Genomic DNA, 27122 nt, shown 5'->3' on the forward strand with positions numbered 1-27122 from the left:
CCTGAGTAGAGGTTGAGAAAAGACTGGAGGATCCATGTTGTATTCTGCTGAAATTGCTGATGCATGAATCTTAATGGAGGAGTAAGACAGACCATTGTGGAAAAGCTCTGCTAAGTATTCCAGGATGTTAGCTATGTTTGGCAATGATGCATCCACTCCTTTTGTTGCACTCCAAATGAGATATCTTTTCCATTTTGCTGAATAAGTTTTCCTTGTTGAGGGTCTGCGAGCCTCCAAGATAATGTCTTTAACCCTTTGAGATAAATCTGGGTTATTTTTCCTTATGTAATGTTCCAAGCAGCTAGCTGCAGTGTTTTCAAGTTTGGATGCAGGATTTTGAAGTTGTTCTGTGTTAGCAGTAGAGGTAGTAGGGGTAGAGGCCATGCGTGTTCCCGGGACATGCTCCTCAGTAGCTGGTACCAATGTTGCCTCGGCCAATCTGGAGCTATCAAGATGATCCTCAGGTGATCTTCTTTGATCTTCAGTAGCACTTTGTGCATCAAAGGAAGAGGTGGGAATGCATATGCTGTCAGGTTTTCCCAACTGAAGGACAGGGAGTCCACCTTCCAAGCAAGTGGGTGGTATGTCCTTGTGCAGAATTTTTTCAATTGGTGGTTGTGTGGGGATGCGAACAGGTCTATTTCTGGCAGTCCCCATTTCCTTGTGATGGTTTTGAAGATGTCTGGATGCAGCATCCATTCGTGGGCATCCGTGGTGGTTCTGCTTAAGATGTCTGCTAGTATATTTTCTTTTCCTGGCACGAATATGGCTTGGAGCTGAATGTTGAGGCTCAGGGCCACATTCCAGAGGTCCATTGCCATCCGGCATAGAGGATATGAATGTGTGCCTCCCTGTTTGTTGATATACCACATAACTGTGGTGTTGTCCGTCCTTATCAGCAAATGACCCTGTTGTAGAAATGGTCTGAATGTCTGAATTGCCTGTTTTACTGCCAGCATCTCTTTTTGATTTATGTGTAGGTTCATCTGGTCTTGAGTCCATAAACCTTGTATGCACTTGTCCACCATGTGTGCCCCCCAACAGAGGTCTGACGCGTCCGTGGTGATAGTCTGGCTTGGGTGAGGCCTGTGGAAGGGCAGTCCTTTGTTCAATTGACAGGCCTGGGCCCACCACTGGAATTCTTGCTTCAGGCATGGAATTATTGGAATTTTGGTTTCTAGGCTGTGCTTGTGCTGAGACCATAAATTCCTCAGGTACCATTGCAACTTCCTCATATGTAGTCTGGCATGTGGAATTAATATTATGCAGGATGCCATGTAACCCAGGGCTTGCAGGATTTTCCTTGCTGTAAGCTGGTTCTGCGTTGTTAATGCCATGAAATAGAGTGGTAGCTGCTTCTGTTTTTCTGCTGTGAGGAATGCCATCTGGTTTGATGTGTCCAGTTCTGCACCCAGGAAGGTTATCCTTTGGGATGGCATCAGCCTTGACTTTTTTGTGTTGACTGTGTATCCCAGGGCTTGCAGCAGGTGAATAACCTTTTTCAAATCTTTTGTTAATTTGTCTTTGCTTTCCGCTTGTAACAGGCAGTCATCCAGGTATGGATAAATTTGAATTCCCTGAAGCCTGCAATGAGCAATTACTGATGCCAGGCATTTCGTGAATACTCTGGGCGCAGTAGATAAGCCAAAAGGCAATGCTGAGAATTGATAATGCTCTGATCCTGCAAGAAATCTGAGGTATCTTCTGCAATTTGGTCGTATGGGGACGTGCAGGTATGCCTCCTTGAGATCCAGAGTCACCAGCCAAGACTCCTTGCCCAGCATGGGAAGAAGTTGCTGTAGGGTCAGCATTTTGAATTTTGGAACAATGAGATAAGTGTAGAGCGGACAGGTCGAGGATAGGTCTCCATTCATTGTTTTTTCCTTCTTGGTACTAGGAAAAGCCTTGAGTAAAATCCTTGTCCTTGTTCCATAGCCGGTACCTTTTCTATAGCTCTCATCCTTAGTAAGTTGTCTATTTGCTGTAGAGCGTTTGTCCTTTGGTTTGGAGGTAGGTTTGGCATTCCTCTCTTCCTTGGAAGAGTATGGAAGTGAAACCTGTAGCCTTTGTCTATTGTCTGTAAAATCCATTTGTCTTCTGTAATGTAATGCCAATTTACTGAAAACAAGGCTAATTTTCCGCCTAAGGGTGCTGCCAGTTGTTCCCTGGTAGGGGGTTTCAGAGCCAAGTCACTGTGATTGTCCTATAGAAGTGGTAGTGGCTGGATCTGTGGCAGTAGTTCTCTGGCTGTTAGGCTGCCACTGACGTCCCCTGTAGGCACCTCTGGATTGACCTCTGCCTCTAGGGCGTCTATTTCTGCTTCTCTGTGCTCTGGTGGTGTCTGGAAAGGACCAATTCTTGGAAGGCCAGTTCCTACTAAACCTCGGAGGCTAGACCTGTAAGAAATCCTTGACTGTCTGGACAGATTTAGCTTTTTCTTCCACCTTCTTCAACACTTGCTGTGCAGGGGAACCAAACAAACTGTGCTTTTCCATGGGAGCATCTAGAAGCTTTGACTTTACATGGTCTGGTAAGGATTGCTCTTTTAACCATGCATGCCTTCTGATCACTGTACCAGTCATAGCTGATCTAAAGGAAGCCTCCAGTGCATCATAGCCACATTTTAAGGAATGATTACTGACCTGCTGAGTGTTATGCACCAAATCCTGAAGGGACTTACGGTCTAAAGGTTCAGGCGAGGACAGTTTTTTAGTGAGCTGATCTAACAGAAATTCCTGATACTGAATCATGTGGAATTGACAGTTTAAGGCCCTAGCCGAAAGAGTAGCAGAAGTATAAACTTTTTTACCCCATCTCTCCAATGCCCTAGATTCTCTTTCAGAGGGGAGGGTTTTTTGGCAGAGGCAGCTGCTACAGCTTTGGGGCCCTGTGAAATAGTTTCAGGATCTGCAATAGGAGCCTTATACAAATGATAATGTGTGTCCGGAACCCTGTAGTATCTGTCGGGCTTAGCAGGGGCCGGAGGCAGTGAGTCAGGGGCAGTACAAGCATCATTAAATGCATTATCCACAACTGTAAGTACTGGAGGAATAGCTAAAGGCCTATGCTGTGGTAAATGCAAAAAGGTCCTAAGCCTTTTCCTAGAGTCTGAAAAATCCTGGCCCTGCCATTGAAATTGTTCCCTCATAGCATGCAAAGTTTCCCCAAAAGAAAATTCCTCAGGAGGCGGCGCAGAAGGTATGGAATCCTCTGCATCAGAGTCCTCATATGGAGAATAAGGGCCCTCTGGTGGATTTGTATTTTCTGAATCATCAGAGGAATAATCTGAAGAAACTGGCTCAGGGGGCTCTGCTCTAAGCCTCTTCTCTGGAGGTGGGTGAGAGGCCCTGTCAGGGTGAGACTGGGTTCCCCTGATCAAAATGAGATCCTCTGCTAGACTAAGCATTTGAGTACTAGAGCTAGGCCTGTGAGAGGGGGCTTTAGCAGGCACGGCCTTTGAAGATTTAGCTGCTTTAGCCCTGGCAAAAGCCTTAATTGACATGGATGCAGGGGGCCTAGTAGCTCCACGTGCAGGAGTAGATACATCTAAGGGGATAGTATCTGATAAATCCTGAGAAACTAAGAGCAGGTGGATTTTCAGTAGCAGATTCAGCCATGCTGGAAGAGGCCTCGGTAGAAGGAGGCATGCTTTCGGCCGAAGGAAGAACCGCGGACTCGGCCGAAACAGAGACACTCGCGGTTGGCTTAGCCGCGGTTTCGGCCGAAACCACGGACCGCGAGTGTCGGTCCTTTTCCTTACGCTTTTTAGCTAAATGTGAAGTCGGGAGTCTCCGACGGCATGATATAAGCAAAAGCGGAGCCGAAAAACTCCTCTGCAAACTCCGACCGACGTCTAAGTGTTCGTCGGTTGAAGGAAGCACAGGCTAGACAAGTTGCTACGTCGTGGTCTGGGCCTAAACAAGGTAGGCAGTAAGAGTGGAAATCTTTATGAGGTATTTGTTTCCCACAAGTTAAACAGTTATTCACTTTTTCTGACATCGGCTGAGGCAAGAAAGAGTCCCCAACGGGGTACTTAACTTTTTAGAAGTCTTCGGTAGTAGCAATCTCTGGTTCTGACCAACCGGCACTTGCGAACAGCTTCTGCTTCGGGCGCCACGCGGCAAGAAAGACTGAGGAAAATGGCGTCGGCTGATGCCTTTATACCCGCTGAACTGCAGCTATGACGTCGGGTGAAGTGCGACATCAGCCGAGGCCAGACCCAGACTTTGGAATCCGGCCGACCGAAGGGCTGCCTGAGGCCAGGACAACCCATTTGTTAGGACTGCAGATGCATCCTTGAAGGACATCTTCAGGATGATTGATGGAAACCATCGCACAATGGGAAACAGATTACTAAGGTGCTTAGACAAGATTTCGACCCTTTACCTTATAGTCCTAGAATTAAAATTGGCACACAAAGTAATTAGGGATATCATGGTTTGGGCCTAAACAAGTGACACAAGGTATGAAAGCCTGTGCGTGGAATTTGTATACCAAAGCGGAGAAAGTTAACTGACATGAGTCACAGGTAACAGTTACCAAACAGGGTACTTAGCTTTGGAAGATTTCTCACTCCTGTGCAGACCGAATGAAGCACTCAACTGCTTCAGGCTCCAACAACAAAAAAGACTCTCATGGCGTTACCTGACTCCCTTTATACCAAAGCATACTAATGTCAGGGTAGGGGCATCTACCAGCCTGGGGAGGAAGAGGGTTTTTTTTTTTTTTTTTTTTTTAAACTCGTAGTCAGGTTGACTAACGGCTTCTGAAGCAGGAAATCCTGTAAGTCAGGACTCTAACAGTGAAGCAACATCTCGCAAGCCCAGTAAAGGCTCCATGGCTAGCTGAAAGAGCCTGAAAGGTGGTACAGCATAGGTGAGTTGGTAAACTTCCTGACAGAAAAGTGAGAGTTCTGAGGTACAATAAAAAAATGACAAAGTCCAAAAAGTACAGTTGTGTACACTTACCATAAATGTAGATGTTCGAGTGTATTCACTGTTGCAGGCACCACACTTGGGTTTTCTGCCTGCAGGTAGCCCTCAGTCAGCCCAAATACCAGAGTCTTGGGATTTATGTGTCGGATGCTGTCACCTCTTCCACAACGACAGGTCATCAGGGGTATAAAAACATGCAGCTGACGCCATTACATCAGTTTTTCCTGCTCCAGATGTCAGGAGCCCACCAAAAAGGAAGCAATTACATGGTGTGGAACACCTCTAGTAAAAAGTAAATACCATTGCCATAGGATATGGCCAAAAAGAAGATGGGTAGAAAGTATAGAAAAAGTCAGGGGGGTGGAGGGAGGGTAACCAGGACTGCAACGGTGAATACACTCGAACATGTACATTTATGGTAAGTGTACACAACTGTACTATGTTCATGTTTCACTGTTGCAGTCATCACACCTGGGTTGATTCCCAAAGCTGAGGAAGGGTGGAGGCAGTCAAGAAGTATTAGGGCTGGCTAGCAGCCCTTGTAAGACTGCTGTGGCAAATCCAGCTCTGGATTTAGAAAAAAGATAGGTAAGTGGTAATGCTTGGTGAAGGTGTGTAGGGAACTCCAGGTTGCAGCTTCCAGGATGTCCCTGGTAGGGAATCCCCTCAGAAATGCTGTAGAGGTTGAGGTAGCCCTAGTGGAATGAGTTCTGATCCTCTGTGGGGTAAGTTTTCCATGGTGTTTGTAGTGGAAATGGATGCAGTGTGTTATCCATTTGGAAATGGTTTGCTTTGTAATGGCCTTGCCCTCTCTGCTCCTGTAGCAAAGCTGACTAACAGCTGGTCAGATTATTTGAAGGGTTTAGTCCTGTCAATGTAGAACTTGCGTGCGCTATCTGTGCACATCCAAGGAGTGCAGGATCCTTTTCCCCTTTATTCTGAGGATTAGGGAAAAAGGTTGGTAAATGGATGGATTGATTTAAAGCCATACTGGATACCACTGTGGGCATAAATGATGGGTTAGGTCCTGAGGGAAACCCTGTCAGCATGGAAAATAATGGAGGGTTCCGCAGCCATTACTGCCTGTAACTGAGACTCTTCTTGCTGAAGTGATGGCTAGCAGTAAGGCTGTTTTTCAAGAGAGGAATTGTAACTCTGCTGCAGCAGGCTCAAAGGGGGGGGGGGGGCGTGAGGTTCTCTAGTACAAAATTAAGGTGCCAGGCAGGGGTGGCAGCTCTCCTCGGGGGCCTTACATTGTTAGCTCCTCTCAGGAACTGTTTGATGAGAGGGTGAGAAAAGAGAGGTGGGCTCAGTATTGTAATGAGCTGAGATGGCACAGGCATGATCTTAATTGATAAGGATAGGGCTCTGTGGAGCAGCTCTGCTAGGTAATCTATGATTTGAGGTAAGGTGGGCATGGCTGTGTCCTTTCCTTTAGACTGGCTCCAAGAACAATATCTTCTCCATTTTTCTGAATAGGATTTCCTAGTACTAGGCCTTCTGGCCTCAAGGATGATGTCCAGCACCTTTTCGCTGAGGGTTGCTGGTGGTGTATTCAGGGGATAAGCCAGGCTGCAAGGTTCAGGATTTGCAGCTGTGGATGCAAAATCTGTCCCTCCTGCTGGGACAGCAGGGAGGGGGGGGGGTCTGATGTAGGTGCCAGGGAGGAAACTTCAGTGGTACTGCTGTCAAACTGAGTAGGATTGGGTACCAGTGCTGGCGTGGCCTGTCTGGGGCAATAAGGGTTGTCCATGGTCAGTCCTGTTTGATCTTGAGTAGTACTTGAGAGAAGAGGGGCAGAGGGGGAAAGGCATAAATTGAGAGGTTTTCCCATGTAAAGGATAGGGCATCTACTTTCCACACTTTGCTGTGAGGTTTTCTGGTGCAAAATTTGCTCAATTGATGGTTTTGGAGGGAGGCAAAGAGGTCCACCTCTGGTGTCCTCCACTTGTGGATTAGTTTGAATGAGTTGGGTTCCAGTTTCCACTCTTGTGGGGCCAGTAGATTTCTGCTTAAGTCATCTGCTAGTGAATTTTGTTTGCCTGGCAGGAATTGAGCTTGCAGGTGCACTTGGTTGCTTAAGGCTGTGTTCCACCAGGCCATGGCTAACCTGCAGAGTGGGTAGGAATGGGTTCCCCCTGCTTGTTTATGTACCACATAACTGTGGTGTTGTCCGTCTTTATCAAGAGTTGTCCTGTAAGGATAAGGTATTTGAAGGCTGTCAGAGCATTCTGTACAGCTAACATTTGTTTTTGACTGATATGCAGGAGAATTTGTCCTGGGCTCCATTTGCCTTGAATGCATTTGCCTGCCATGTGAGCCCCCCATGAATAGCTTGATGCATCTGTTGTCAGGGTTTGGGCAGTGAGGGGTTGAGTGAAAGGAAGTCCTTTGTTGTGGTTGAATGCCTTTGCCCACCCAAAGGAACTCTGCCCTTAGGCAAGGAATGATAGGAATCAGTTACCATGTCCTGAGAATGTTGACACCAGAGACTTAAGTACCACTGAAGTTTCCTCATATGCAGTCTTGCATATGGAAAAAGTAGAATGCAAGAGGCCATGAACCCTAGGGCTTGCATTATTTTTCTTGCAAAAAGCTGGGTTTTGCTGGCCATTAGTTTGAAGTAGTTTGTCAAATAAGCCTGTTTTTCTGGAGTGAGGAATGCCATCTGGGAAGTTGTGCTCAAACTTGCTCCCAGGAATACAATCTTCGCTGGGCACGTGCTTTCGTTTAGTTGATGGTGTACCCCAGAGAAGTTAGGAATCTCTCTACAAATGCCAGGTGCTGAAGTAGCAATTCCTGACTGTCCGCCTGAATCAGGCAATCGTCCAAGTATGGGTAAATTTGAATATTTTTCTGCCTGCAGTATGCAATGGCTAGAGCCAGGCACTTTGTGAAAACCCTGGGTGCAGTAGATAAGCCAAAGGGAAGTGCAGAGAACTGATCATGCATAGAGCCTGCCCTGAAACGTAGACATTTCCTGCAAGATTCCCTTATGGGGATTTACAGATAAGCTTCTTTTAAGTCTAGAGTGACTAGCCAGATGTCCTTGGCTAGCATAGGAAGAAGCTGTTGCAGTGTAAGCATTTTGAATTTTGGAATCACCATGAAGGTGCTGAGAATGGACAGATCCAGGATAGGGCACCAGAGTTCTCTTTTCTGGGCACCAGGAACTGTCTGGAGTAGAAACTCTGCCCCCTTTGCTCTGTTGGAACAGGCTGAATAGCCCTGATACTGAAAAGAGAAAGTACTTGCTTTTGAGCCTCTGCCCACTGGCTTGGAGGGTCTGGAATCCCGCTTGGGGTTGCAGTGAGTGTAAGAATCGACATCCCTGGGATACAATGTTTAGGACCCATCAGTCTTGGGTAATGGACATCCAGCTTTTTGCATGCAGGGAGAGTTTTCCTCCTAGGGGTGCAAGTACTTTGGCATGGCTAGGAAGGATGATAGACAAGTCATTGTAAACTTTTTCCATAAGGGAGTGGCTTACCACTCCCGGTTTTTGAGGTGGGAGCACTCCATTGTTTAGATCTCTGCATACCCTGAGACGGTAGTCTTGGTGGCCTGTTGCCCCTGGGTTTGGATTGAGAAGGCCTGGGAGGGACTGGAAAGGGCCAGTTTTTAGAAGGCCAAATGCCTAATGAATCTAGGTGGCTGCACCTGTAAGAAATCTTTTAGCTTTTTCCTCCATATTTTTAAGAACTACTGCTTTTGTGCCAAACAAACGTTCCTGGTTCAATGGAGCATCTAGTAATTTTGCTTTTGACATGGTCTGGCAAAATTTGTTCCTTCAGCCAAGCATGCCTTCTCAGTACAGACCCAGTGCCAGCATCCCTGAAAGATGCTTTTAAGGCATCAAAGCCACACTGCAAAGTATGTTTACTAACTTGGCTTGCAGAATGCATTAACTTTTAAATCTTTGTTTTCTGTACAATCTGGAAGCAACAACATTTTTTGTTTAATTAGTCCCATAATATGCTGCTGGTACTTCAATATGTCAAACTGGCAAATTCAAAGCCCTGATGGCAAGAGTTGCAGAGGTATATACCTTCTTACCCCATCTGTCTAAAGCTCTAGAATCCCTGTCTTAAGGGGTAGGGCTTTTAACTGTAGTAGCCTTAATGCCTTTAGGTCCCTGGGAAATGGTCTCTGGATCTGCAGTGGGATTCTTAGAGAGAAATTTGAGAGAGTCAGGTCCTCTGTAGTACCTGTCAGGCTTTCTAGGAGCCGGTGGTAAAGTATTAGGAGTAAGGCTGGATTCCATGAAGACATCTACAATATCCAGGACAGGGGGTATAGCTAGAAGCCTGTGCTGAGGCAAGTCTAAAAATTCTCTGAGTCTCTGGACTGAGGGTAGTCCTGGCATTCCCTGCAAAAATGCTCTCTTAAGGTATGCAAGGTTTCTCCAAAAGAAATATCCTCTGGAGGGGAGGCAGAGGGAACAGAATCTTCTGCTTCTGAATCCTCATAGGTGGATAAGGTTAAGTCCTGGTAATCTGAGAGATCAGTGTAATCGAACTCATGGTCTGTAGAATCAGAAGGAAAATCAATTCAGTCATTTAGAGGGGGAAGGCTGGCTTCCCCTAATTAAGGTTATAAGGTCTTCAGCCATTCTAAGCATTTGATTCTGTGGCATGGGAGCTTGAGCATGAGCTTTGGTTGTTGGTTTTGTAGGCGTAGTGCGAACTCTGGGCCTGAGAAACTCTGTAGTTTTAGTCAAAAATGAAGTTGTCGGTTTAATAAGAACATCGGAAGGTCGGAATACACCCTCAGAAGCTGGTGCCTGCACAGCGGCTCCAGACCCATCCAAGGTAGAGACATCCACAGGTTCATAGTTGAAGAAGCATCTTGCGGCATTCCGGACTCCAAATGGGTCTCAGCAGAGGTCTGCAAATCTGTAGGAAGTGGGTATCATGGGCTGCGAGGGCTCCTCACTGAGTACTGGCGGACTGGCGACTAGCTTAACGGAAGCGTTGTCGACAGTTTTAGACCTATGTGGTCTGTCTCTTGTCTTTATCCTTACATTTTTTCGTAAGGTCGGTAGTTGGATGGCTTATCGAAGCCATTTCGGAATACGGAGAATGAGAGCGAAAGAATTTAGCGACAAAGCCCGATGAATAGTTCAGGCGTTAAGGCACAAAACCGACAGCGAGGAACGTTGTGGTCTGGGCCTAAACACGTGATGCAGTAAGAATGAAAATCTCTGAGGTATTTGCTTTCCACAGGGAAGACGATTAACTTTTTCTGACATCGGTTAGCGGAAGAAAAAAGGGTCCCCAATGGGGTACTTAGCTTTAGAAGACTTCAGGTTTGAAACTTGAACGAAAATTTCAGGTAGCAGCCGACCGGCACTTGTGAACTGCTTCTGCTTCGGGCTCCCACGTGGCAAGAAAAGCTGATGTAATAGCATCGGCTGCATGTTTTATACCCCTGACGACCTGACGTCATGGAAGAGGCGACAGCATCAGAAGTAGAAATCCCAAGACTTTGGTATTCGAGCCGACTGAGGGCTAACTGCAGGCAGATAATCCAAGTGTGATGACTGCAACAGTGAAACATGAACAGCATCCACAGATTACAACCCCTACGGATACATTTCCGTCCACAAATGTTTAAATAAACTCACAAAAATGACTTTTCATATTTTTTGTTACACAAAAGCCTTGAATAAGGGGAAAAAACTATATCCAGTGACAGTCCAAGATGCATCTGAACACCATGGTTCTGGGTAATTTTCATTACCCATCCACTGACTGGGAAAATTACTCATGCTCAAACTCACTTGCCCAAAGGTTCCTCGAGTTCATTAACACCAATGCCCTGGGCCAGCTGGTGAGAGTGTCCCAACTAGGGGTGCCAACATCCTGGATCTGGTGCTAACCAATATGGGGGACCGCTGTAGCACCCCCACTGTGAGGTCTTCACTTGTCAGATCTGCCCAAAAATCACTCTCATTCGAACTATCACACCTGACCCCCTTACAGCAGCAACTAAACTAAAAAACTTCTCCAAAGCAGATTATATCCTTCTAAGGGATGGTATAAATAGCTTCACTGCACCTCTTCCCTTAGATGGAACTGGCAACTATGCAGAGTCCTGCACCAATGCTTTTTACAAACACCTGTATAACTGCATTGACGTGGCCGTACCGGACAGGACTAAGACAAGTTCTTCAAGGAAGAGCAAACCTGCCTGGTGGACAACTTCCATGAACAGGCTTTACAACAAGAGGAAGAAATTGTTGCCCAAAAGAGGGTGTGTGTCGAACTGGAAACACACTCTACTTGGCTTAAACAAGCAAACAAGACTTCCTGTGAAGTCCTCCAAAGCAAACTACGAATCTAGATTAGCATCCTCAACTAAGGACAGCCATAAGGCATCCTTTAGCTACATCCGTAGCCTAAGAGGCAAGACCCAGGCTTGCGCCAAGCTGGTAGTTAATGACACCACATACACTGAGCCTGTGGACATAGCACACCTGTTAGCAGACATGTACTGTGAGAACTTCACTCCCCGGGGTCCCCTCCATTATACCCCATGATATTCCTTCCAACTGTCCCCCACCTTGTATCTCTAGGATGCAAGTCCCACACCCTCTCTAAGGCCAAAAAAAATGGGACCGGATAACATCCCAGATTATGTTTTACATGGGCTACAAGAACTAGCGACAACATTGGGTATTTTTTTCAATCAGACTAAGCACCGGCTTCATCCCAGCTGAATGAAGAAAGTACAGTTTTGTACCTACCATAAATGTAGATGTCCGATAGGTATGCATCTGCAGTCGTAACATATGGGTTGTCCTGCCTCAGGCAGCCCTTCGGTCGGCCGGATTCCAAAGTCTGGGTCTGGCCTCGGCTGATGTCGCACTTCACCCGACGTCATAGCTCTTGGGGTATAAAGGCATCAGCCGATGCCATTTTCCTCTGTTTCTTGCCCCAGATGCCAGGTGCCCTCTAGGAAGGCTAAATTTGGATAAAAGTAGAAAATTCCAAACAGTAGAAAGCAAAAAGCATATACTCGTATATACATACAAACAAATACACCATAATAGATTCCCCCAGCTAGCTAAGAGAGGGGTAAGTACCCTAGGAATACCACAGAGGGGAAGGAGGGTGGGTAATCCTGACTGCAGATGCATACCTATCGGACATCTACATTTATGGTAGGTACAAAACTGTACTATGTCCTTCAAGGATGCAGCTGCAGTCATAACATATGGATAGAATACCATAGCCAAACTGGGGGAGGAGGCACCAAGATAATGATGGTGTAGTTAAGATCCCTTGTAAAACTGCAGTTGCAAAGCCTGCTCGGGATCTGGAGTATAAAGGAAGATTGTAATGCTTGGCAAATGTATGCACGGAGCTCCAAGTAGCAGCTTCTAAAATGTCTTTGGTAGCCACTCCTCGTAGGAAAGCTGTAGTGGTGGCTGTAGCTCTTGTGGAGTGAGGCCTGATATTTTCAGTTGTCGTCTTTCCATGAAAAGAGTAGCAGAATCGAATGCAATTTCCTATCCATTTTGAAATTGTCTGTTTGGAAATTGCTTTTCCTTGCACTCCTGTTGCATATGCTACCAGAAGCTGGTCAGTTTTTCTGCTGGTCTTAGTTCTGTCCAAATAGTAGCGCAGTTGTCTATGTACATCCAAGGTGTGTAGTACTTCCCCCCCCCCTGTTCTGTGGGTTAGGGAAGAATGTAGGTAAATGAATAGCTTGGTTCAAGGACACCCTGGATACCACCTTTGGCATGAAAGTAGGACTGGTTCTCAGAGACACTCTATCCTGGTGAAAGATAAGGAAAGGCTGCACTGCCATTAATGCCTGTAACTCGGATACCCTTCTTGCTGAAGTGATTGCTAGAAGGAAGGCAGTTTTCCAAGATAAGAACTGTAAGTCTGCTGATGCTGCTGGTTCAAAAGGGGGAAGTGTTAATTTTTCCAGCACAAAATTGAGATCCCATGCAGGCAGAGGTGGTTTCCTTGGAGGTTTTACATTTTTGATCCCTCTTAGAAATTGTCTGAGGAGAGGATGAGAGAAGATAGGAGGATCCATGTTGTACTCTGCTGAAATTGCTGAAGCATGAATCTTAATGGAAGAATAGGACAGGCCATTGTGGAATAGTTTTGCTAAGTATTCTAGGATGTGTGCTAGGTTTGCCAGTGTGACATTTGTTCCCTTTGATGCACTCCAAATGAGGAATCTCTTCCATTTGGCTGAGTATGTTTTCCTTGTGGAGGGTCTGCGAGCCTCCAGGATAATGTCCTTGACCCTCTGAGATAAAACAGGTTGGTTTTGTTTTATGCAATTTTCCAGGCAGTTAGCTGCAGTGTTTTCAAGTTTGGATGCAGGGTCTTGTAGTTGTTCTGCGTTAGAAGTAAAGGCCATAGAGGTAGAGGCCATGAGTTCGTCCGAGACATAATTCTCAGTAGCGGGTACCAATGCTGCCTTGGCCAGTCTGGAGCTATCAGAATTACCTTTGGCTGTTCCTCCCTGATCTTCAGTAGAACTTTGTACATCAATGTGAGAGGAGGAAAGGCATAAACTGTCAGGGTCTTCCAGCTGAAAGAAAGGGAGTCCACCCTCCAGGCTTGTGGGTGGTATTCTCTTGAGCAGAATTTCTTCAGTTGGTGGTTGAGTGGGGAGGCGAACAGGTCTATCTCTGGCATTCCCCATTTCTTTATGTTTTTGAAGATGTCTGGATGCAGCATCCATTCGTGAGCATCAGTGGTAGTTCTGCTTAATCTGTCTGCTAGTGAATTCTCTTTTCCTGGTACGAATCTGGCCTGCAGTTGAATGTTGAGATTCAGGCCTAGGTTCCACAGGTCCATTGCCATCCGGCATAGAGGGTAGGAATGCGTGCCTCCCTGTTTGTTGATGTACCACATGATTGTGGTATTGTCCGTCCTTATCAGCAGGTGTCCTTGCTGGAGGAATGATTTGAATGCCTCGATTGCATGCTTCACTGCCAGCATCTCCTTTAGATTTATGTGTAGATTCAGCTGGTCTTGGGACCATAGGCCTTGGATACACTTGTCTTCCATGTGTGACCCCCCCAGCCTAGGTCTGAGGTGTCCGTGGTGATGGTCTGCCTTGGTTGTGGTTTGTGGAAAGGCAACCCTCTGTTGGTCTGGCAGGCCTGAGCCCACCACAGGAATTCTTTTTTCAGGCATGGAATGATTGGTATCATGGTTTCTAGACTGTGCCTGTGTTGAGACCATATATTCCTTAGGTACCATTGTAATTTTCTCATATGCAGCCTGGCATGTGGGATCAAGATTATGCAGGATGTCATGTAACCCAGGGCCTGCAGGACTTTCCTTGCAGTAAGCTGAGTTTGTCTTGTCAATGCCATGAAGTAGAGTGGTAGTTGCTTTTGTTTTTCTTCTGTGAGAAAAGCCATCTGAGTTGGTGTCCAGTTTTGCACCCAAAAATGTTATCCTTTGGGATGGCACTAGTCTTGACTTCTGTATGTTGACTGTGTATCCCAAGGCTTGCAGCAGTTGTATGACATAGGCCAAATCCTTTATTATTTTTGTCTTGTTGTCCGCTTGTATTAGGCAGTCGTCCAGGTATGGGTATATTTGAATTCCCTGAAGCCTGCAATGTGCAATTACTGATGCCAGGCATTTCGTGAATACTCTGGGTGCAGTAGATAAGGCCAAAGGGCAATGCTGAGAATTGATAATGCTCTGATCCTGCAAGAAATCTGAGGTGTCTTCTGCAATCTGGTCGTATAGGGACGTGCAGGTATGCCTCCTTGAGATCTAGAGTCACCAGCCAAGACTCCTTGCCCAACATGGGAAGAAGTTGCTGTAGGGTCAGCATCTTGAATTTTGGTACAATGAGATATGTGTTCAGTGCGGACAAGTCGAGAATAGGCCTCCATTGAGTTTCTTTTCTTGGTACAAGGAATAGTCTGGAGTAAAATCCTTGGCCTTGTTCCATAGATGGTACTTTTTCTATTGCTCTCATCCTTAGTAAGTTGATGATTTGTTTTAGAGCCTCTAACTTCTGGCTTGGTGGAAGGTTTGGCATTCCTCTCTTTTTTGGTAAAGTGTGGAAGTGAAACCTGTAGCCTTTGTCTATTGTTTGCAAAGTCCATTTGTCTCCTGTAATGCAATGCCAGTTTTTTGAAAACGAAGCTAGCTTTCCACCCAAGGGTGCTTCCAGTTGTTCCCTGGTAGGCGGAATCAGGGCCAAGTCATTGTGTCTGTCCTGTGGAAGTCGTTGCAGTCGCAGCTGTGGCGGTACTCCTCTGGTTGGCAGGTTGCCACTGACGGCCCCTGTAGGCACCCCTTGATTGACCTCTGCCTCTTGGCCGTCTATTTCTGCGCCTCTGTGCTCTGGAGGTGTCTGGAAAGGACCAATTCTTTGAAGGCCAATTTCTGTTGAACCTCGGAGGTTGGACCTGCAGAAAATCCTTGACTGTTTGCACAGATTTTGCTTTTTTTCCACTTTCTTTAGAACCTCCTGTGCCGGGGAGCCAAATAAACTTTGTTTCTCAATAGGGGCATCTAGGAGTTTAGACTTAACATGGTCTGGCAAGGATTGCTCTTTTAGCCAGGCATGCCTTCTAATCACTGCTCCAGTCATAGCTGATCTAAATGAAGCCTCCAGTGCATCATAGCCACATTTTAAGAAATGATTACTGACCTGCTGAGAGTTGTGTACCAAATCCTGAAGGGACTTACGGTCTAAAGGTTCAGGAGAGGAAAGCTTTTTATTCAGCTGATCTAACAAAAATTCCTGGTACTGTATCATGTGAAATTGACAGTTTAAAGCCCTGGCAGAAAGAGTAGCAGATGTATAAACCTTTTTACCCCATCTCTCTAATGCTCTTGATTCTCTTTGAGGGTAGGGGGTTTTTGGCAGAGGCAGCTGCAACACCCTTAGGGCCCTGAGAAATGGTTTCTGGGTCTGCAGCATGGGCCTTATACAAGTGGAAGTGAGAATCTGGGACCCTGTAATATCAGTCAGGTTTGGCAGGGGCCGGGGGAAGAGAATCAGGGGCAGAACTGGCATCATTGTATGCATCATCAACAACTGATAGTACAGGTGGTATGGCTAAAGGCCTATGCTGTGGCAAGTGTAAAAAAGTCCTTAGCCTTTACCTAGAATCAGAAAAATCCTGACCCTGCCATTGGAAGTGTTCCCTCATTGAGTGTAGAGTTTCCCCAAATGAAAATTCTTCTGGGGGGGAGGCAGAAGGAATGGAGTCTTCTGCATCGAATCCTCATAAGGTGAGTATGGTCCTTCCTGATGGTCTGATAAATCTGATCCATCCGAGGAATAGTCAGAGGAGAGAGGTTCAGGGGGTTCAGTCCTAGGCCTTTTTTCAGGAGGGGGTTGTGAGGCCCTGTCTGGGTGAGGCTGGGATCCCCTGATCAGAGAAATAAGGTCCTCAGCAAGGCTGAGAATCTGAGAACTTGAGGAAGGTCTGTGAGGGGGAGCTTTTGTAGGTAAGGCCTTGGAAAGTTTAGCTGCTTTAGCCCTGGAGAAGGCCTTAATAGACATAGAAGCAGGGGGTCTAGCTGCCCCACGTGCAGGAGTAGAGATGCCCAACGGAATGGTGTTGGACAATTCTTGTGTGCCTGCTTCTTCGGAATTTCTGTAGCTGACTCAGCCGGGGCCTCTGTGGCCTCGGTTGTTGGAGGCATGCTTTCGGCCGAAGGAAGAACAGAGGACTCGGTTTCAGCCAAAACCGAGACACTCGCGGTAGGCCTAACCGTGGTTTCAGCCGAAACCGCGGGCCGCGAGTGTCGGTCCTTATCCTTGCGTTTTTTGGCTAAATGTGTAGTCGGAGTCTCCGACGGCATTTTATATACAAAAGCGGGACCAAAAAACTCTTCTGCAAACTCCGACCGACGTCTAAGTGTCCGTCGGTTGAAGGAAGCACAGGCTAAACAAGCGGATATGTCGTGGTCTGGGCCTAAGCAAGGAAGGCAGTAAGAGTGGAAATCCTTATGAGGTATTTGTTTCCCACAAGTTAAACAATTATTTACTTTGTCTGACATCGGCTGAGGCAAGAAAGAGTCCCCAACGGGGTACTTAGCTTTTTTAGAAGTCTTTGGTAGCTGAAATCTCTGGATCTGACCGACCAGCACTTGCTAACAGCTTCTGCTTCGGGCACCGCGCGGCAAGAAAGACTGAGGAAAATGGCGTCGGCTGATGCCTTTATACCCCAGGAGCTATGACGTCGGGTGAAGTGCGACATCAGCAGAGGCCAGACCCAGACTTTGAAATCCGGCCGACCGAAGGGCTGCCTGAGGCAGGACAACCCATATGTTATGACTGCAGATGCATCCTTGAAGGACATCTGCCACCTTTACCCATACCTCTCAACCTGGAATCATCAAAAATCTGGACAAGGCCCATGAAAAATAGGTACAAATCTGTACGCCGATTAACATCTAATTTGCATACATAATTATGTAACCCCACCCACTCCAATGGAATTGTGGGATACCAACTTTCGAACACAAACTAAAGAACAGACAACCAAAACATGGCACCAGAGTCCCCCTGCAGCCATTCCAATGTCCCATTACCTGGCTATTTCGCCCCATTTACCATAAATACTAATGTATGCATTCGGCTTTACTTCTACAATGATTTGTATTTTATTTTTACATTTTACTGCACAACAATGCAGAAACACTAAGAGACATCATCTGGTAAACAAAGCAATATTGTTACCATCTCACAATGAAAATAGGCTTGACATTAAAACTTCTTTGCCCTTGAAACTCACATTCATTGAAACAGCATTGAAACCCACACCACATCCAAAGAAAAAGCATCTGGCCAGTGGTGGATAAAGATTACCTTTGGGCTGTTTTCAAATCATTTGCCGCTTGCACACAAAACAAGAAACGTACATCTGTTCAGCAGCCATTATATTATGTAATAAATGGAAATGGGCCTTACCAAAACCTGACAACTTCATGGACTCATTTGCAGGCCTACTCTAAAATGTCTTCATCTGAGTTGCAGTAATTAGATAATTTTTAAAATTGAAATATAGCCCATTTCCACTGAGCTTACAGTACTGAATATGTCCTACATAATTCTGTTCTGCTCCAAGCCTATGACAGATAGTAGACTTGCTAGATGGAAAGGAAGGACATAATACATATACATATAAAATAAAATTTCAGCCCATAGTTTTTCTTGCTAAACTTCCTTAATAAAAACAGCTATCACAGTCATTGGCATTGTGCGTTATAAAGGTACACTTTTGAAACTACTGCATACATATTTTACATTTTTTTTAACAATAAAGCCACTCATAGGGCATCATATCTACCAGTGCACCATAATACAGAAAAACCCAGGAGTTTTCAGAGCAGATCTCTTGCTTGCATTCACAATAATAAAATATATAACTATCTGAAGGATTTGGCAGCTTTGGAGATTGAACTTAGTGTAAATGGTGTCAAGGGGCTGACATCCTCTTGACAATTATAGCACTTTATTTGCAGTAAAACACTATCAGCCCTGCAGTCTCTGCACTTTGTACACAGCTTAGAAAAATAACAGGAATGATTAGTCAGTTTATAACGTGAGCAGCAAAGTAATGAATTTACAATGCATGTGGCAATCAGAGCAACACATCACCACTGCCAAGTCGTTTTGTACAACTGATATTTTGCATGCTTCACACATAGAGACATGTACGCATAAACTTTTATGGGAAATGGACTGCAAATTAGAGCCAACTGCATTTCTGACCACTCGAAAAAACGTATAAATATAGTGTCAATCTAATGACTTGTATAATAAAATATGGTCCTCCTCAATTCCTAGATGAAGCTATAAAGCTTTGTTGAGTATGTTATTGCAGACAGTTAACCTTGTACGGTAAGTTCCCTCAAACACAACTTTGTATTAAATCAACTACCATTTTAACAAATCAACTGCCATTTTATCAATCAGCCTTGCATACATATAACGGTTTTGCTTATGCTAATACATGATGTGAATAAACCAGGCTGGGCAATGCCTCTCCTTTTCTGCATGGTGGACTGTCACAAGGAAACAAGCTCTAGAAATATAGCCAAACTCGGTTAACAAGCTGTAAATAAAACAAGACCAACCTGAACAATGCAATTACTAATAGGGTCTATTCCCATCACAATATTAAAAAATAAATAAATAAAACTAACCGGAGAAATTAAACATAAAATATATAATCCCCTTCCAGACATGGATTAAAAATAATAATGTTGGAAAACGGCTTTCTGGAAAAAAATGATCAGTTGTAAAGATATTAAACAATGATTGGTTATATTCCTGACCTGAATGCCTTTATGCCAAATAATAACTTTTAAGTACACTGACTACACCAACGCTAATGGAAATTGCCATAAATGTAGTTTTACATGAACAGAAATAATTTGGAAATACTACAGCTGTGTCATCATGACTCATGAGTGAGGGCATGTTGCTGATTTCATACTCAATTTCTTATATTAAACATTTTTGAATAAGATAACAATAATGAGAACATGGCACAGGCTGAAAGTCGGGAATATGCTAAAAATATAACCCTAGTTCACTTACAGCAGCAACACATCAACATGTTTTTCATCAACATGCATTTATTGAAAAACAAGAAGAAGAATTAAACACTAATGACACATTTGGTAACAGTCAGAAATCCCAGTGACTTACAAAACAATTCAAAATTTTACAAGGAATGTAAAATACAAGGCAAAATCAGGAACGTTCTGCACAAGTATGGAACTAATGCACCCAGTGGGGAGATGTGCTGTGCACCCCGTCATTGCTGTGAAAAGAAAGCACAAACCAGATCATACATACCTCTTAGCACAAGAAATCTCGACGCAATCAAAAATAACGGGAAACAAATGCCCGGAAACAGGGACATATTTAAATAGTGATCTTAATTGTGTTGGGGTGCATTTTCTGAAGGATATGAAGTCTGAAACTCAGCGGTTTATCATTATTTAGTGATTTCAAACCTCAGAGATATGCTAGAGATCCACAAATTCTATGAGGAACATAACCAAAACTGAAGCAAAAATCTGGACTGTGAAATCTGACCAGTTGAGAGGTATAAACATTACAATCACAAATCTGCACACTTACTTTTACGGACGTTGCTGAGCAGAAAAATATATTGCATTATGCATTTACTGTATTAAATAAATCGGCATTACCCTTCTAAAGTGAAGTCTCATTTCCTTGTTTAGTAACGTTCCCTAGATTTTCAGAAGAGATTACTGGAAGGAAACGCTGTCCACAGTAAAACGCACAGACATCCACTTCACACACTGTTACAAATCACAACCTTACCTTGGCTTGAAGTTGAACCTAAAGTGTACACTGACTCACGGAGTAGTTCCTGTTGCTCCAGTCCACTCCTCCATCGTTGCTACCATTAATAACATTGCCCGAGTAGTTCCCGGCTTAATCCCTGCTCGCAAACTCTGCCCGCTCGGCGAACTGCTGTTCTAAATATCCCCATTCCCGCCAGCTTGCAATTCAAATCAGCCAGCCGGAAATGATGATGTGAGCTCCTTGAGCTCAATTCCGACTGGCTGGTAGCCTGACTGAGCTGATGTCATTGCGCACGTGATGACGTCAGCTCCGACAGCGCGAAAATTTAAAAAAAAGAAAAAAAATCGGAAATGAAGGGTGCCACTCGGGAATCGTGGCACCCCTTCATTTGAACCCCAAAACTCAGTAAAAACCGAGAAATTCGGAACGGTTGGGAGGTATACCTTTACCCCTTTGCACAAAGGTGGTGCTTCCACTGACTCCAGGAACTATACACCTACTAGCCTTACCTGAAAGGCAATGCAGTGTATCATCATGGACCTTATCAACAAAGATGTAGGTAATCTCCAAACACTTAACCCTATTCAGTGTGGATTTGTCAAAGGAAGATCATACTTACTAAACCTGATGGACTTCGAGACAGTTACTAGAGCCATGGACTAGGGGAAACTGTGCATACTGCCTATATGGACTTGGCCAAGGCTTTTGACACTATTCCCCACTCGGGCATTATTGACAAACTCACCCAGCTAGGTATCAACCCTTGTATCATTAGGTGGGTTATTTAATTGGCTCACCGATATAACCCATACAGTCAAAATAGTGGAATCCACCTCCAACAGTGGAACTAACCAGTGGTGTTCCACAGGAATCAGTCCTGGGACCTCTACTGTTCGGAATTTGTCTCTCCAAAGTACAAGCAAAAACTAAAGGTCTGTGGCTGACAAAGTTTGCTAATGACCGAAACTGGGAGTGATCATAGAATCTCCAAACAACGTCAACATCCTACAAGAGGGTCTTGTGTAAACAAATGATTGGTACCAGTGTTATGGCCTTAAACTCAATGCAAAAAAATGTATTATCCCTTTCGGTAAGAATGATGTTCCAGCTAACTACCACATCAAAAGAAACACACTAAGCACGCACTTTGTGGTGTGAGACCTGGGGCACATAGGTTGACAGAAACCTTACCTTTGCTCATGTCTCCACAGTGGTAAGAAGGGCATTCTATACTGCTAATCTCATAAGGGCATTGCCTCCAGAAAAAATGTTATAACCTCCCTGTACTCTTCCCTCATAAGAGCAATAAGTGAGTACAATGCTCCTTTCGGTATGTACCTTTCCAAGCACCTGCAGCAACTCGACAAACCAGAAAGGTTCCTGTCCTAGGTGAATCGGCTGAAATCACTGTCCCTTTACTCTATTTTATACAGACTATTCAGACGGGATCCCTGTCTTGTGTATAAGGCAATCGCTGACACTGCATTATAGGAAATGCTGCATACCCATAAGTCCCAATGGCTCATGGACTACTCGCTTTAAAGACTTTAACCTGGTATGTGACATTAACAGAGCCTTCTGGAGGGAGAGATTGGTCTCCCAGAAGTTACCACATCTGTGGAACAGACTCAATTTATGTAAAGCAGAGTACCTCTTTAGCCCTGTTCGGACAATTGGATGGGTAACCATAAATTCACCATCAGGGTTCTACCTGCGTTTCTCTTGGACAGGGGCAATAGGTGCTGACTGTGGAAACAAGGGAAGGGATTCCACCTAAGGGATGAGTCCTAACAGTGACAGACTGCTCCTGAATATTACAATCTCAAAGCAGCACACAGCAAAAAAATCTATCAGAGTGGCATGGAAGGAGCAAGTACACGTACCTTCTATATGGTTTCACTACATACCACATACACATTCTCCCAGAACAGGAGATAAAAGAAAAAAGGTTCTACAGGAAATCTTAACTTTAAAGGAAAAAATACATGCTGTTGTACAGATATGAAAATCAGCAAGTCAGAAACACAGAGTGCATTCAAAAGTGGAATAGTGGAACTGACCTGGTAACGGACTGCGGGTGATGAGGTTTAGATACTGGACAAAAGTCCATCACTGCCTCCAAAGACGTGGTGCATTACATGGATCTTTGCATCAAGACCTCCAATACCAAGTAGTAACAATGATAAAATCAAGGTGGCTCTTGTTTAAAATCAGGATGTACACAAATCAACACAATTATATTTCAATAATTTTATTGTAGATTTTGGTAATACAGTGACCACCTTATGTATGCCTTACAGAGCCACAGCTGTCACCACTTTGGTTCCACGGCAATATAGATTTCTTTCTTCAGAAATGTCCAAGTATTTTGATTTTATACAATACTTTCAATATTTAAACTTATCTGGGACAGTATGAAAAATATACACATTCCTGTGCAATGAACACCCAAATGTATGCACTTGAAACAGCTAAAATTTAGAACCCCTGGTCTCGAAGTGACTGATTTCTCTACACAAACTTCAAAAACAGTGAACGTACTTCCCAGCTCTAGAACATAACTGTCTTTCCAATAAGCTAGGTATTAATTCAGATGCTTCATGACTCCTTTCGCCCAACCAAATGCACAAAAACAGTATTCACTGTGCTTTTAATACATCCACTAACAGCAAAAGCACTGGATTCCATATGTAGTGAAATGAAAGAGCTGACTTTGTGGCATAAGGAATCTCAGGTAGCGTACTTACCCATCTCACATGTGTATATATACACACACAGGAATGAAAGTCTAGTTTGGTATTCAAAACATGTTAAAAGAAAAGACATCTAACACAAGGCTTACAATTTCCATACTGATGGCATCTGTATTTTCAGCTTACTGGCAAATAATTGGCATCAATTTTTCCTGAAAATATGCTGTTTCAATACATGTTCTTGAGTGGTACAATCTGTGGCTTAACAGATGACTGTGGGCAGAGAACAGTCTGATAACTATACCATGACATCAGAAGAAGCTTCCAGTAATAGCATGGCAAAATACCCCGCAAAGTCTAAGTGAAATGGCTGGGGAAAAATGTGTTCATGTCCAAGTCCACTGGACTGGCTGTTCACTCCAACTGCCATCAATCTCTATGGTTCCTTATGAAAACGCAATGATGCAACATTCTGGGTACTACCAAAGAACTGCAGCACTGTCTGTACAATTAAACAGCACACATATATACCTGCCCTTCTGATGATCTACAAATATGCCAAGCCTGTATCGACATACTCCTGGAGAATTACATTTCCACAAACATGGGCAAGCTTTAGGCTCCTGGAAGTAGCACACAATTCTATAAAAAGACAGAAAACCTGCTTTGAAGTAGTTTTTATTTTATAGACTACAGATTAGCCTTTCCAGGGGTACTGCAATTTTAAAGACATTATACTGAAGTCTTTAAAATGCAGCGTTTTTGTGCAGTTTTCACTTCTGTTTTTCTTGTATTCAGCTTGTACAGTTCCTCTGTGAAGCAGTTGCTCAGTTACTAATCTACCCCTTCACATCTAAAATAAACTGCAAAACATTTACTACCATTAAGCACCAATGACACAGAACAGCAAACTGGATGATACCTTCAAAATACTACATAGCAGCACATACTTCTGCAAATCTCATGACAGGTACTTAAGTCAAAATTGACACTGGTTATCACCTAGTGTCACACTAACAGGTTAAAGTAAAAAAATGTACAAGTCCTTTTCAGAACACTATAAAACAAAAACAAACCGTGATTATTACAGAACCTAATGGAATGGTTTCTAAAAGGCTTAAGTGCAAGAAATGTAGATGGTTACAGAATACTTAGATTGCCATTCTTCAGTTGTTGCACTAAAAGAAATGGTCACTACAAAAGCCCAGTTTGTTCCAAGTGCATAAAACACTTCCATTTCTGCCCCTTTTAATAAACTACCTTAACTTGAAAGTGCAGTTGCTGTCAAGGAATAAAAGTGGTACCCAACTGCTATTAGTGATATAAAGATCAAAAGTCTGGATTCAGAGCTATTATGTTCTTTCACTTTTACTTGTAAGTTTATTTATATCAGAGAGTCAAGAGTATAAAACATCAACCCTTAAAGCAGCAGAGTACAGTCTTCTCCTGTGTAAAATCAAAGCCTCTAACAGCAGAGTGTATAACTGCAGTATAACTGTTCTATATCGAGCAAAAATGCATCTGTTAATGCTACAAACAGCATTAAGAGCTTATGGGTGGCAAACAGCAGTCATTTTCATTTAACTACTACTGAAAACACTTTTGAAGTCTGTAAAAACAAATTTGGGAAGCATGCATACAATGCCTTTATATTTTAGGTCCTCAGGCATTCAGCATTAAAATATGGTGTCAACTGCTCTTTAAATATGGTCTAGTGTTACAAGTTACAGCAAATACTGAGAGCAATGTAGTTTATGTAAAGAATCCACAGGAAAGATGTGCTGCAAACCAAATGCATATCACGGGGACAGCTTTAGCCAAACACAAAAATGAATAAATTAAAAACTTAGAAAGCCCTGCCAGCCCTAGAAAAATCACACTACTAAGAATTTAGACACTTTTTTACCACCATATAGTTGGGTATTACTTCCAGAGTAAGTACAAACAGTTTTGTTTAAAGTTGCATACTGTGCAACAAAAATATCACATGAGTTTGTAGCCACTACTTATATGCACAGAATAAAAAGAGACTAAACAGAGTGCAATTTTTCCATTTCTCTCTACAAAAAGTACTAGCAAATTAGATCTTACAGAAAAACAGGTCATTAAACATTATCGATGTTATGGAGAGTCACAAACAATGTTGTGCTGTGGCTGGATACAAAATGGCAAAACTTCATCTTCAAAGAAGGGTTTAACCTGACATTTAAACATGCCAACAGAAACACAACAGCACACGCCAAACAAAAGAAAAAATACAGATAACAGTCCAGTATCCATACAGTAATCTGAATTATAAATGTTTTATAAACCTGCACAGTAAAGGTTTAGAACACTTCTGAAAATGAAGTTAGCTACCAGGAGCTGTAGGGATACGATGGTACTGTTCACTTAAGCTTTGACCTTTTCTGTGGACAGGGTGGGGGGGCGCAGGACTGACGTTTACTTGTAGTAGTGTGGCTACACACAGTACAATTTAGGCAACTCTGTCTTACACTTGGGCTTCTCATATTCATCAGGAAGGTGAGAGGAGGAAAAGCAGGTCTTAGCAGCAACCCCCACTATTCTGCTTGACTGGAGTGCTCTGTATTTTAACATTGGATTTTTCTGAACCACCAGCTGTAGCTCCTGGACCCATTCGTTTTTTAATCTCTGCAGCCATAGTCATGAAGGCTTGTTCTACATTTGTAGCATTCTTTGCACTTGTTTCCAAAAAGGGAATTCCAAGGGAGTCTGCAAATTCCTATGTACCCAGGTATAAGAAAAAGAACAAGAATTAGGTGATTAATGGTTTACTTTATGATACAGCATGCTAAGAAATACAGTACTAAGCCTGAGCCCTCCTTGCAAATATCTTACATGCTTCATGTACTTCCAGTCATACAGCAAAGGTTTTTCCTATTAATCTCATTCTGCTTTTGGCTTCTCCTGAAACAATGTAGTATTCAAGACTTCATGGCAATCCTAACAGCAAATTACAGCGCATCATAGAGCTAGAACAGGCTAGTCCTGATAGAAGTATTTTAAACTGATCACATTCAACTTTACTCTTGGCAGCAGCCAGCAACAACTGTTACAGTCCAGACTGCCAAGCAGACTGGATCATTTTAGCTAGTGAAAAGCAGATGTGTACATTTTCTGTTTAGCTCAAGTATTTTTTTTTCTATTTGAAGTACTTTATCTCAGTCAATACTGCAAATTTAGCACCCCAATTAAACTACAGCAAAATAAAAGCGTAGAATGTAGTCTACCTTACGCAGTCCACTCAGCTTATGCTGTAGACATGATCACCACCACAACACAATCAACACTTGAAACATTAATGATGAAAACTCATACTCCGAAGGGGCGAAAGGCAAAAATAAACAAAAGCCAATGTTGCCTTACACAGCTCAACATGAATTACGACTGACGCAGCAAAATGATCAACTCCAGATGAGAAAATTGTAAATTAAAGCTAATTCAAGTTAGCTGCTACAGCTGAAGATGAACAGGGACTCCAGCCAGAAATGCAGATGATAAAGACATTTTTAACCCCCCCTCCCAATATATTAAAGCAAAAATATTTTAGCATAATTCTTTGGTTCTAAGAAAGCATTCAAATGGGGGCCTGTTGGTACAAAATTAAGGCTCCCATCTGTGTAGGTATTTAATGGAGAGAATGCGGTAAATGGTTGGCCAGATGGGGAAAAAGAATGGATCAAGCAAACCGCCAACAAACCACCTTCCTTCCTTTCCAGGAAGGAAAAATGAAATCCAGGGTGGGAGGTTGGCGTAATGGTTAAGGTGCTTACCTTAGAAACACAAGGTGCAGGATTTGATTATGACCTGGGGGTAATTGGCTAGGCTTAAAATGGCCCATAAGGGCAGTTAGCCTAGTACTAACCTATGAACCTATAACCTGGCACCTACAGTGCAGTCATAACTGGCTCAAAGCTGCAAGAAACAATGACAAGGATGAAGGAACTAAATCCAACACAGAGCTTAAAAACCTCAGCTTTGGCCGGCTAAGAACTAGCTGTATTCAACTGGATGTATAAGATAATTTAAGTACCTTTATCTGCACATTTTTTTCAAAAAATACAGTATTTAAATTGATTTTAACGGTGTTGCAGGAATATTAACTGAACTGGAAGTTAGTCAGTGTTTGCTGACTTTTGTTATTTGCTAGTAATTACAGGTGTGGGGGTAG

General features: G+C 43.6%; 1 protein-coding gene across 1 annotated transcript in view; it reads right to left on the minus strand.

Moving 5' to 3' along the window:
• Positions 1 to 22472: 22472 nt before the first annotated feature.
• The window catches only part of RAB1A (RAB1A, member RAS oncogene family), a 1040437-nt gene continuing 1035787 nt past the window's right edge, over positions 22473 to 27122 (minus strand). The window contains exon 5 of the mRNA XM_044060138.1: positions 22473 to 25673. Coding sequence (XP_043916073.1) covers positions 25476 to 25673 — 198 coding nt within the window. The 3' untranslated portion in view covers positions 22473 to 25475. The remainder of the gene's footprint in view (positions 25674 to 27122) is intronic.

This window comes from Protopterus annectens, chromosome 1.part2 (genome assembly GCF_019279795.1).
Source record: "Protopterus annectens isolate FY-2018-M chromosome 1.part2, PAN1.0, whole genome shotgun sequence".
Taxonomy (NCBI): domain Eukaryota; kingdom Metazoa; phylum Chordata; order Ceratodontiformes; family Protopteridae; genus Protopterus; species Protopterus annectens.